This window comes from Rutidosis leptorrhynchoides, chromosome 5 (assembly GCF_046630445.1).
Source record: "Rutidosis leptorrhynchoides isolate AG116_Rl617_1_P2 chromosome 5, CSIRO_AGI_Rlap_v1, whole genome shotgun sequence".
NCBI classification, from domain to species: Eukaryota; Viridiplantae; Streptophyta; class Magnoliopsida; order Asterales; family Asteraceae; genus Rutidosis; species Rutidosis leptorrhynchoides.
The window spans coordinates 381,163,355-381,175,477 of record NC_092337.1 but is presented as its reverse complement, the minus strand read 5'-3'; the positions used below and the strand labels follow the sequence as shown (position 1 = coordinate 381,175,477).

The 12,123-nt window shown below is 33.5% G+C and overlaps 1 protein-coding gene across 1 annotated transcript; it reads left to right on the top strand.

Moving 5' to 3' along the window:
* Positions 1–8,151: 8,151 nt before the first annotated feature.
* LOC139847689 (glycerophosphodiester phosphodiesterase GDPD1, chloroplastic-like) lies at positions 8,152–11,656 on the top strand. The gene is made up of 7 exons (XM_071837414.1): positions 8,152–8,450; positions 8,519–8,700; positions 9,156–9,215; positions 9,679–9,957; positions 10,048–10,143; positions 10,882–11,078; positions 11,165–11,656. The coding sequence occupies exons 1-7, from the start codon at positions 8,345–8,347 to the stop codon at positions 11,355–11,357; spliced, it is 1,113 nt and encodes a 370-aa protein (XP_071693515.1). The 5' UTR covers positions 8,152–8,344; the 3' UTR covers positions 11,358–11,656.
* Positions 11,657–12,123: the final 467 nt, after the last annotated feature.

Here is a 12,123-nt window from a genome sequence, read left to right as displayed (position 1 = left end):
AACACATAACTTGTTAAGATAATGATTATATCACTAATTAAATATAAAATCGTTCGATTTCAACTATATGTGTTAATATATATACAAATGATATAGGTTCGTGAATCCGAGGCCAACCCTGCATCGTTCAATATCGTCATAAGTATTTTTACTACAAAATACAGTATTGTGAGTTCATTTGATTCCCTTTTACTCTTTACATTTTTGGGACTGAGAATACATGCGCTACTTTTACAACTGCTTTATTAAATGCTGTTGAAATACATTTTGAACTGCGAATACATGAAATGCTTTTATAAATGTTTGACGAGATAGACACAAGCAAAACATTCCTCGAATGAATTATGTGGACGTGATAATTGCCACCATTGAATTATGTGGACGTAATAATTGCCACAATTGATATGAATATTTTTCCCCTGATTATTATTGCTTGGTAACCTAAGAATTAGGGAACATCACTAATTTTAAGAATTAGTGCACGCCTAATTGACGCGAATCCTAAAGGTAGCTACCGGGTTTAACACCCCCACCCAGAATGTTCACTAGACGGAAGGGCTAGTGGGCGTGGTGTTTAGTACTTCGAAGTTTATATGATTATTATACAGACGAGATGTTCTGTTTTGGGGATATTATTATGCGCATTATATGTTAAGGTCGATTACCAAGCCAAGCTATGAAAGCAAAGTGAATGTTATGTATCGAGAGAATGATTTTATACACAGGTTATGTGTATGTTATTTTTGTGCACGAGATATATGTATGGTTACTAAGATTTATGAAAAAGGATTTTATACACGAGAAAGGTGTACTGTATTTAAAAGATATCGCATGTACATTACCGGTGGGTATAGGATTCGGGCCCATTTGTACCATGCAGCATTTAAATCTTGTGGTCTATCAAAATGATGAATTTTATTGTTTTATGATAAACTTATGAATTCACCAACCTTTTGGTTGACACTTTAAAGCATGTTTATTCTCAGGTATGAAAGAAATCTTCCGCTGTGCATTTGCTCATATTACATAGAGTCGTTCATGGCATATAGAGGTCAGAACCTCGCAATGGTACCAGATGTTATTGTATTCGTCCAAGAGGATTTGGATGGGGTATGACAGTTACTACCATTGTTTATACCGCCGTAAAGAAATCACTGATGTACAAAGTATGAAGAATAAAGAAGTGATTCTAGTATATTTCAAGACTATATTGCTTGAGGACAAGCAACGCTCAAGTGTGGGAATATTTGATAATGCTAAAAATGAACATATATTTCATAGCATTATCCCTCAAGAAAGACAAGCTTTTAGTTGCAATTGTTCTATTTACAAGTGATATTCGTTTAAATAATAAAAGGTGAAGAAAAAAGACAGATTCGACGAATTGAAGACGCAAACGACCAAAAAGCTCAAAAGTACAAAATACAATCAAAGAGGTTCCAATTATTGATGAGAAACGTCTCAAAATTACAAGAGTACAAGATTCGAAACACAAAATACAAGATATTAAATTGTACGCAAGGACGTTCGAAAATCCGGAACCGGGACCAGAGTCAACTCTCAACGCTCGACGCAACGGACTAAAAATTACAAGTCAACTATGCACATAAATAAAATATAATATTTAAATAATTCTTATAATTATTTATATATTATATTATTATTTATAAACCGTCGGCAAACTAAAAAACAAAGACATGTGAGCCTCCCCAGCTGGCCATGCGATCGCATGAGCTGAAGGAGCAAAACTCATGCGATCGCATGAGCCCTTTTTCCATGCCTGTCCTATAAAGTTCGCGAGTTTTGGACTCAAAAACACATCTTTTTCTCTTCATTCATCAACGTATATGTATATATATTTATATTATAATTTTAATTTTAATTTTAATTCTAATAATAAGGGTATGTTAGCGAATGTTGTAAGGGTGTAAGTCGAAATTCTGTCCGTGTAACGCTACGCTATTTTTAATCATTGTAAGTTATGTTCAACCTTTTTACATTAATGTCTCGTAGCTAAGTTATTATTATGCTTATTTAAAATGAAGTAATCATGATGTTGGGCTAAAAATATTAAAATTGGGTAATTGGACTTTGCACCATAATTGGGGTTTGGACAAAAGAACGACACTTGTGGAAATTAGACTATGGGCTATTAATGGGCTTTATACTTGTTTAACTAAATGATAGTTTGTTAATTTTAATATAAAGATTTACAATTGGACGTCCCTGTAAATAACCATATACACTCGATCGGACACGATGGGCAGGATATTTATATGTACGAATAATCGTTCATTTAACCGGACACGGGAATGGATTAATAGTCTATGGAATTATTAAAACAGGGGTGAAATTATGTACAAGGACACTTGGCATAATTGATAACAAAGTATTAAAACCTTGGGTTACATGTAGTCGATATCCTGGTGTAATTATTAAACAAAGTATTAAGACCTTGTTACAGTTTAAGTCCCCAATTAGTTGGAATATTTGACTTCGGGTATAAGGATAATTTGACAAGGACACTCGCACTTTATATTTATGACTGATTGACTGTTATGGACAAAAACCAGACGGACATATTAAATAATCCAGGACAAAGGATAATTAACCCATGGGCATAAAACTAAAAATCAACACGTCAAACATCATGATTACGAAAGTTTAAATAAGCATAATTCCTTTATTTTCATATTTAATTGCACTTCTAATTATTGCACTTTTATTTATTGTTATTGTATTTAATTGCACTTTTAATTATCGTACTTTTTAATTATCGAAATTTTATTTTATCGCAACTTCATTTATCGCAATTTCATTATCATTATTTACTTTACGCTTTAAATTAAGTCTTTTATTTATTTAATATTTTACATTAGGTTTTAACTGCGACTAAAGTTTTAAAAATCGACAAACCGGTCATTAAACGGTAAAAACCCTCTTTTATAATAATAATATTACTTATATATATATTTGTATTTTTATAAATTAAAACTAATATAGCGTTAAGCTTTGTTTAAAGATTTCCCTGTGGAACGAACCGAACTTACTAAAAACTACACTACTGTACGATTAGGTACACTGCCTATAAGTGTTGTAGCAAGGTTTAGGTATATCCATTCTATAAATAAATAAATATCTTGTGTAAAATTGTATCGTATTTAATAGTATATATATATATATATATATATATATATATATATATATATATATATATATATATATATATATATATATTCCTAGTAAAATATAAGCTATTTCATATACAACTCGCATAACATCAAGTTCCAAGTTGGGGACAAAGTTATGCTTAAAGTATCACCTTGGAAGGGTGTTGTACGATTTGGGAAACGAGGTAAACTGAGTCCTAGATATGTTGGACCGTTTGAGATAACTGAAAGAGTTGGACCAGTAGCTTACAGATTGGAACTACCACAAGCACTCAGCGGTATTCATGACGTTTTCCATGTATCCAATCTAAAGAAGTGCCTAGCCGATGATAATTTGATTATTCCTTTAGAGAAACTACGTATCGAAGACAAACTTCATTTCATTGAGGAACCTGTTAAAATCTTAGGCCGTGAGGTCAAACAGTTAAAGCAAAGCAAAATTCCTATCGTTAAAGTTCGGTGGAACGCGAGAAGAGGACCAGAGTTCACGTGGGAGCGTGAAGACCAGATGAGGCTGAAGTATCCGCAATTTTTTTTCTGAGGAAACTACTTCAGCGGACGATCACTAAAATTTCGAGACAAAATTTTCAATAACAGGTGGGTAATGTAACAACCCTGATTTTCCCGTTACTTTCGTTAACCTTCCGTTAGTTTATTTAACGGCGATTATTTAACTTTTATGTGTTTACGTGTATTAAATGCGTACTTGACCTTTGGAGGGTTTCAATAATTAATATGGGTTGATATTGATTCAAATAAATATTTCGGATAATGAAATACGATAAAAACGATACGATTTTGATAATAGCTTTTTGAGCAACGAAACGCTCGGGTTTATTTTAATAATTAATTTTATTAATTATTAACTTTTTAAAATATTTAATTTATTGGGTTTTTAATAAATTAAGCGATTGGTTGCGTTTAACGATCGGATTAGCGTTCCGGGCCTTCGGTACGACTAAACGGCATTTAAAACGGACCACGAATACACGGGATTACAAAACGAGAGCCCGGGAACCCCCTGAGGGCCCCATTCGGCCGACCCCTCCCCATACCCCCCTTATATTTTAATTTTTGATAAGTTTAGGGGCTTATGTGCTAATTTGTGAAACTAGGGTTTAATATAAATTAATTTGTGAGGATTAAACACTGCCATAATCCCAACCCTACTATTCCAGTCGACTTTTTTTGGCTTCTCCCTCCCCTTTGGCTGTCGACATCATCACCACCACCATACCATCAATTTTTTATTTTTAGATTAAACCTTGAACACGAAAGTTGTAATTCCCGATCTCCTCTACGCGTTGGTGTATTTAATTTAGCGATCAAAGGTATATTTGCATGAACCCTAATTCTTAAAAATCTGATTTTTATAAAGTTTCATAGTTATGTTGTCAATTGTTCAAGTCTATACGCGTACGTGTTAATTGTAATCGTTGTTTTGATTGTTTGATGCGCTAGGGTTTAAAAACGAATTTGTATTTGTTTGATCAGAAAAATTAAGTTTTTCAAATGTTAATTATTAGGTTATAATCAGATTCCTTGCGAAAAACTATTGAGTTTAGGCTTTGGATTCGCTTGATTTCGTTTCCGTATGATTAAGTTATGTCGATTTGAATTATCGTTGTGTTTTTGTTGCTTGATCAGAAATATGGTGTTGATAGACAATAAATTGTCATGTGAGAATTATACCAATGGAAAGATAATTTAAAAACACTCAAGTTAGACTAGGATATCATGTCGTTTACTTATGTATAGCCCGAGATATGCTAAAATTAGTGTAAATGTAGTTTTATACAGCACTTGCATGAAAATAACCTTATATGATAAAATGTGGAAACTTCTGTGATTAAATCTTTGCATATTTGAAAAATATACAAAAATTACTTCATCTTTCATGTAGATATCATAGGTTAATTGTATCTAGATCTTCGGATAATCGTATGCGAATGTGACTAACGAAATGGGAATCGAATCTGTAAATTGAACACGGTTTTGTACTTTGTGAATTTTGTATATTGATTGAGCATGTATACTTCTGGAAAATGAAACTTAATATGATATGAGACTTATTGTTAGTTTATGTCAATCTCTGAAACCTTATGCATTGGGCACAATAGAGCTATACTTTATGTGAATTCTGACTTGAACTGAAAACTGAATGATCAACTTGCACGAATAAACTGTACAAATTGGCTAAACAAAAGTGGCTAGATTTTTGATATGTGTTACTTTGATTTGTCCTTGAACTATAGCCACTGTTCTTGTATCAATTTCATGTTCCTAACTCCGGATATAGCCAAAATGAAATTAGTGCGCGGTCAGAAACTGACTTGGCAAACCCCAAATGTATTCCTTCTGATTCCTGACTTTTAATTGTCGTATGAGTCCCTGGCCGGACTTTTTGGAATCAATTTTGAGTCTAATTATGATTTGGAGTTTGTCATATTTACTTGAATTTTGTACTATGAGATAATGTGCTAAGTATGCTACGTGTTTATAAACTTTGTGCATAACGATAAACTGAAATTGTGAAAATGATCATTCATGACCTGAAACGTATTGTTTGACATAAGTTTGATATGTTGACCAATATTTGACATGAACCTACTGATGTTGACTTTAGTTGACTACATTGACCTAGTTTGACTTTCGGTTTGACTTCGGTTGACTTTGTTTGACTTGCATGATATAGTTGACTTTTTACTTTGAAACGCGTCGAGTCGAGCAATAAGACAACGTACACTATGAAACCACACTTATATAAGATACATATATTGACCAACCTACATACGTATACTTAGGTTACATTACTCGGGTCTAAACCGTACAAGTCATTTGTCTTACATTCCGAGCTTATTCAAAGGTGAGTCTACAGTCCCGCTTTTTACATGTTTTCAGGGATGAGAATACACGATGTTACATTTACATTTTCAATTACTTTTATATTGACATGAGTACTACACATATGCATAATGAGTTTGTTCAAAAAGCCTCTAGCTTGAATACTTTTAATACCATCGGTGTAAGCACAATTTAGATGGACGGATCCGTTAGGTTGACAACCTCACCCACTATAAAAGCAGTGGTGCATTTATTTTGAACATTAAATACATTTGAACAAGTGTATAACATTTTACGAGGTAAGGTCGGGTGTAGTAGTTTCTATACTCGGGTTAATGCTAGTATTCAGGTGCTCGGTTTATGCAAGCGATAGAATCTCGTGGTAAATGAAATTAAACTATTTTTCTGATAACTGTTTTTCAGATACTGTTACATTACTTTAAACCTGTAGATTCACCAACATTATTTGTTGACCTGTTTTTGCGTGTTGTTATTCTCAGGTCCTTAAGAGGTATGCTTCCGCTGTGTTTGCTGCATGACTGGCCGTGGAGTCAGCATTTGATTTTAAAGAACATTATTTACTTTCGCATTTAAAACTTCTATACTGTTTAAATACTGTTGGCTTGTGGTTACGATCACAACAGTGTTTCTGTTTTGGAATTTTTGACTTTTGTTTTTGAAAATTATTATTTTAAATAAAATTAAATGCGATTGCTTTAAACGTCTCATATAGAGGGCGTAACTGTTAACTGTGGAACCGGAATTAACACGCCGTCAGATGGTATTTTGGCGGGGTGTTATAGTTTGATGGCGGCCAACGGCGGTGGTGCTAATATCGGTGCAGTTCAACGGCGGCCCCAACGGCGGAGCCAACCGCTAACCGATAATAGTGCTCTGAGAAATGTTATTTCTTTTAAGTTAAGATTGTATGTATTGTATATCCGATGAAATTTATTAAAGAATCGAAGAATGAAACAATGAAGCTCAACACCAAACTAAAAGACATGTCTTAAAGCTAACGCACAACCAAGACATAGTCACAATCAAAAGAAAAAAGCAAATCAACTCACAAAAAAACACTACTTAATCAACAAACTAATAAACATTAGACAAGGTTACTTCAAGACCAACCTAGATTTTCTTTATGCACGTAGACTACTTCCATTCAATAGAGCATTCAAGATGAGCAATAGGTTAAAGCATTCATGGCATCTGCTTTCGATTTCCACTCCATTAGTACCGTCATTCATCCAAGGTGTTTGAGAATGCAATCACCAATGTCCTCTACCGAGCAAATGGATTGAAAATTTCTAAACACCTCCACGTTCTTGATATCTCTAATTAAATATATCTATCAAGATATTCTTGATCTATGTTGCTTGTCTTGATTTTTACTTCAGAACTTTCTTCAGATTTGCCCATGACTACATCTACAAATACAGAAATTAAAGTGTGATTACCAATAAATACACCAACATTTAATTACGTTACTACACATTGAAAGGATATGAAAAACTATTTATTGAAGAGAACCGAGATAACACACTCAAATTAGTGACTCTCTCATTGTGGTTGTGAGTGTATTAATTTTCCTAGTTTTCTTTCAAATTTATTAGCTCTTGCTTAATACTAAGTATATATTTTTAAAATTTTGTGAACGTTGAAACTCTTAGAACAGTAAACTAACGCACCTTGTATGATTTTACACAAATAATGTTCTAGAAAGGACTCGAACTCATACCTTTAAGATTAAAGGGGCTTCTCGATACCGTAAAATCAAAGACCCTTCAGTCAAACGTGTTGAAAACGTTTAAAACTAACAACTTTATATCTAAATATTTAGGACATGTATACTTTTCACTTATTAATTTAATTGTCTTCTGATATACAGATTATAAGCGTGCCAAAATGTAATTTTCCATAAAATATTATGTCCAATCTTAACATAATTTTATCATCAACCGTCGTTATCTTTGTTTCTCTAACTAACATAATTTTATCTTTTTTACAATAAAGCGTAAAAATAGAACCGCTTTAATCGGATGAAGAGACACCTTTCCTCAAATAATTCAAACCCAACTGCATAAAAGGTCAAAAGGATAACGCAATTAATTTGATAGTCAAAAAAAAAAAAAAAAAAGAATATTCCAAGAGGAGATCCTACCTCCCTGTCGCTGTCACCGAGACGGTGACGGGATTAGGAACGAAATCGGAATCCCATTTACTCAAATAAATACCCCCTCTCCAAACTTCATCTTTTTCCCACCAAATTTCATCCATTTAATTAATTAATTAAAATTAAATTAATTAATTAATCTTTGCAATTACAAATGGCTGCTGTCAAGGCTGCTATACATGTCTCCGACGTACCACATTTTGACCAGGTCAATGATACCGCTGCCGCTTCGTTGCTTTACGCCACCCGTCTTCCCACCGGTATAATTTAATTTTTTTTTGTTACAGTTGATTATCAGATTATTAAAAAATTATTATTGATGAAACAGGATTGGATATAAGCCATGGGCGAAGAGTGTTACCGAAATTTTTGGTGGTGGGACATCGTGGTCATGGGATGAACGTGTTAAACTCAACTGATAAAAGAATGAAAGCTTATAAAGAGAATTCAATTCTTTCTTTTAATAACGCTGCTAATCACCCACTTGATTACATTGAATTTGACGTTCAGGTAGTTTTTTTAATTCTTTATCTTATTTTATACTTTTTAGATGTAGTTTTCGTTGTCTAGTTACCGCATTTTTTTTAATATAAAACAATATAATAAAGTTTTGATATTTAGATTACTCGGATAGAATATTTTTAAAATACGTACCCGGGTATTGGCGTGACCTAAAATATTCCGCTAGTGATGTTTGAATCTGGAATATCATCTGTTTTTTGTTTCTTTAGTTGCGGTGGAAAAATGTGTTTTTATGTTAAAAAGTTTAGAAAATAGAAAATACAATATTCTGGGATATAAAATGTGGTGTATGGAGTAGTTTTTATCAATAAACAACTAAACATGTTTTGAATTGTTGTACTAAACAACATCATAAAAAAAACATGTTTAGTTGTGTATGGATAAGATTTGGTTATTAAATAAGAGGTGGAAAGTGAACACAAGAATTGTAATTATTTTTGTAGGTGACAAAAGACGATACACCAGTCATTTTCCACGACGATTTCATCCTCTACGAAGAAAACGTAAGTTGCTTATCAGTTTATTGTACATTCTTAATATGCCTGTGGTCAGTCTCTATATCGTTCCTATTTTGTGGTACCCAATTTTTCACATAATAGCGTTTTGATAAGCGTTTTTGACTAGATACCATTTTTGCATAAAATGCTACTCCGTAAATGTTAACCTTCACAATTTTGAAGATATCGGTATCTAGTTGAAACACGTTGAGTTAATTGGTACTAGTTGTATTAATTGGTAATTAGTTGCAAATGCAAGTCATTTGCCCTCTCCTAGAATACCATAAGTCCATAATCCCTTTTTTTTTTTTAAACAACAAACACACACCCTTTTTGTCCACGACAGGATTCGAACGAACTCAGAACCTCAAGATTGATGAGTTTCTTTAATAGCGCTAGGCAAGAAGCCCCTTTGGTAGAATACCATAATCTTTTTGGAACTAATGTGTTTGATTGGAATGTTTTTCAGGGTGATGTAACCGAAAAGCGGATTACCGAGTTGACTTTGGATGAATTCTTTAGCTGTGGTCCTCAAAGAGAAACAGGTCAAATGGGCAAATCATTGCTTCGAAAAACAAACGGAAACATTGTCGGTTGGGACGTTGAAACCGACGATCATTTTTGTACTCTACAAGAAGCATTTCAAAAAGTGAACCCGTGTTTGGGATTCAACATCGAGTTGAAATTCGATGATCACGTTGTGTATGAACAAGAGTATCTCATTCATGTTCTTGAAGTCATCTTGAAGGTAACTTAAAGCAACCATCTTTCTTGTTAATTACTAGTATAATATTGTGCTAATTTGATGGTGTTAAATCGTTTGTAATGTATTGTTTAGGTGGTTTATGAAAATGCTCAAGACCGACCCATAATCTTTTCAACTTTTCAGCCTGATGTGGCCTTGCTTATGAAGAAACTTCAGCACACATACCCTGTTAGTCCTTTATTTGTTTCTCTTTATCACTGACTATGTAGAGGTGGTAGTTTAAAACCAATTTATACTTGAAACCGGTCAAACAGGTATAATGTAGCGGATTATTTAATAACAAAGAAGGTTAAATGTGTTAACAGTCGCATAATATCTCCTAGATTATTAGTTGTCTTGCTAATTTAAGTAAGGTAGACCGCTTTCATGGTCCAGTGGTTCAACCCCAATACCTTAGGTATTGGGAACGGTTGAGGTCACTCGGTAAAAGTCCATGAGGAAGGTTTTACCGACCCGTACGCAGGATTTCAACCCAATCCACATGCCCGTATGGATTGATGGGTCGGGTCCCTGTTATGCGGTTCTGGTTTCTGCCCGGAAATGCGCGTATGCGTGAAAAATGACCGGGTGGGTGGTTTTCGATCCCGTCAGTTATTCAAAACCCAGTTTTCCAAAAACAATTTTAAGTAAGGTAGACCCCAAGGGGTAGCCTGGTGGTTGGAGATGTGCGAATCTCTAGTGGATCGCTTTGGGCTCCGCCTTTCGACAAAATAAATTAAAATCAAGGTATTGCAGTTATAACAAGCAATATAGCTGTTGTAATCATATTAGTACATAAGTGATCAATAATAAGACATGTAAAGATGTTTCTAACCTGACCCGTTTGTTTTCCATTTTCCACCTCTACAACTTAATTAGCTTATGAATTGTGTTAAATACATATATTAATTGGATATAAATGTGCAGGTGTACTTCTTGACAAATGGAGGAAACGAAATATTCGATGACGTGAGAATGAATTCATTAGAAGAAGCCAAAAAGTTGGCCTTAGAAGGTGGATTAGATGGTATTGTTTCCGAAGTGAAGGGTATTTTTAGAAATCCTTCGGTCGTAAGAGAAATTAATGAATCAAATCTCTCCCTCCTCACGTACGGCAGATTGAAGTAAGTTTTGTTTTACTTGTACGATACCAACAATTGTTTATTATACGATTCTAATAATAAGTTGTGTTTTGATTATATTTGAACAGTAATGTCCCTGAAGCGGTGCATGTTCAATATCTTATGGGCGTAGAAGGTGTTATCGTTGATTTAGTACAAGAAATCACGAGTGCCGTGAAGGCATATTGTGAAAGTGAGAAGACAGAGGAAACGAAGGAGAAAACCGACAAGATCGAATTGTCATTTCTACTGAGCTTGATTTCACAAGTGATTCAGCATTGAAATTATGTACATTTGTTTTGGTAGTCCACTTGTAAACTAATTTGTGCCCTGTTCTTTTTTTGTTTATTAACTAATTGTAAACTACAAGGGCAAGGTCATGTGGGGAGTTGAGTTTGGTTAGGATAATGAGGAGAGTAGTGGAGTTTCATGTGTGATTTCCTGGATCTTCAACAACACAAGAAAAAGGGGGAGAGTGATTAAATTAGCATCATGATTCATGATCATTGATAAGGATCATTATGTTGTATAAATATCTTCTGCCCAGAAAAAGGAATTCGAAATAAATTTAAAATTGTTTTTCATGTTCATATTAATTTTCTCAATTTGTTGATTAGTTATATGAGTTGTAATCCCTTGAATCCAATAATTTGCTTGAAATTCAACGGACCAATCAAAGCGCGACATGTGGCGCGACAATCACATGTGATTGAAAAAAAAAATTTAATAATTTTTTTAAAATTTTTTTTTTTTGAAAAAAAAAATTAATTTTTTTTTTAATTTAGGATTTCAAATCCAATCACATGTGATTGTAAAATCACATATGATTCACATGTGATTGTAAAACACAATCACATGTGATTCAGTATGTCAAATCCAATCACATGTGATTGAAAAAAATTCAAATTTTTTTTTTTCAAAAATAAATTTCAATCGAAAACAGACTTTAATTGGGTGATTTGGCCAAGTTTGTTAGCGTTTCGTGATCATATATTCAAAAGTTCAGACTTTAATTCGGTGAATTGATCAAGTTTTGATCAAAAACTTG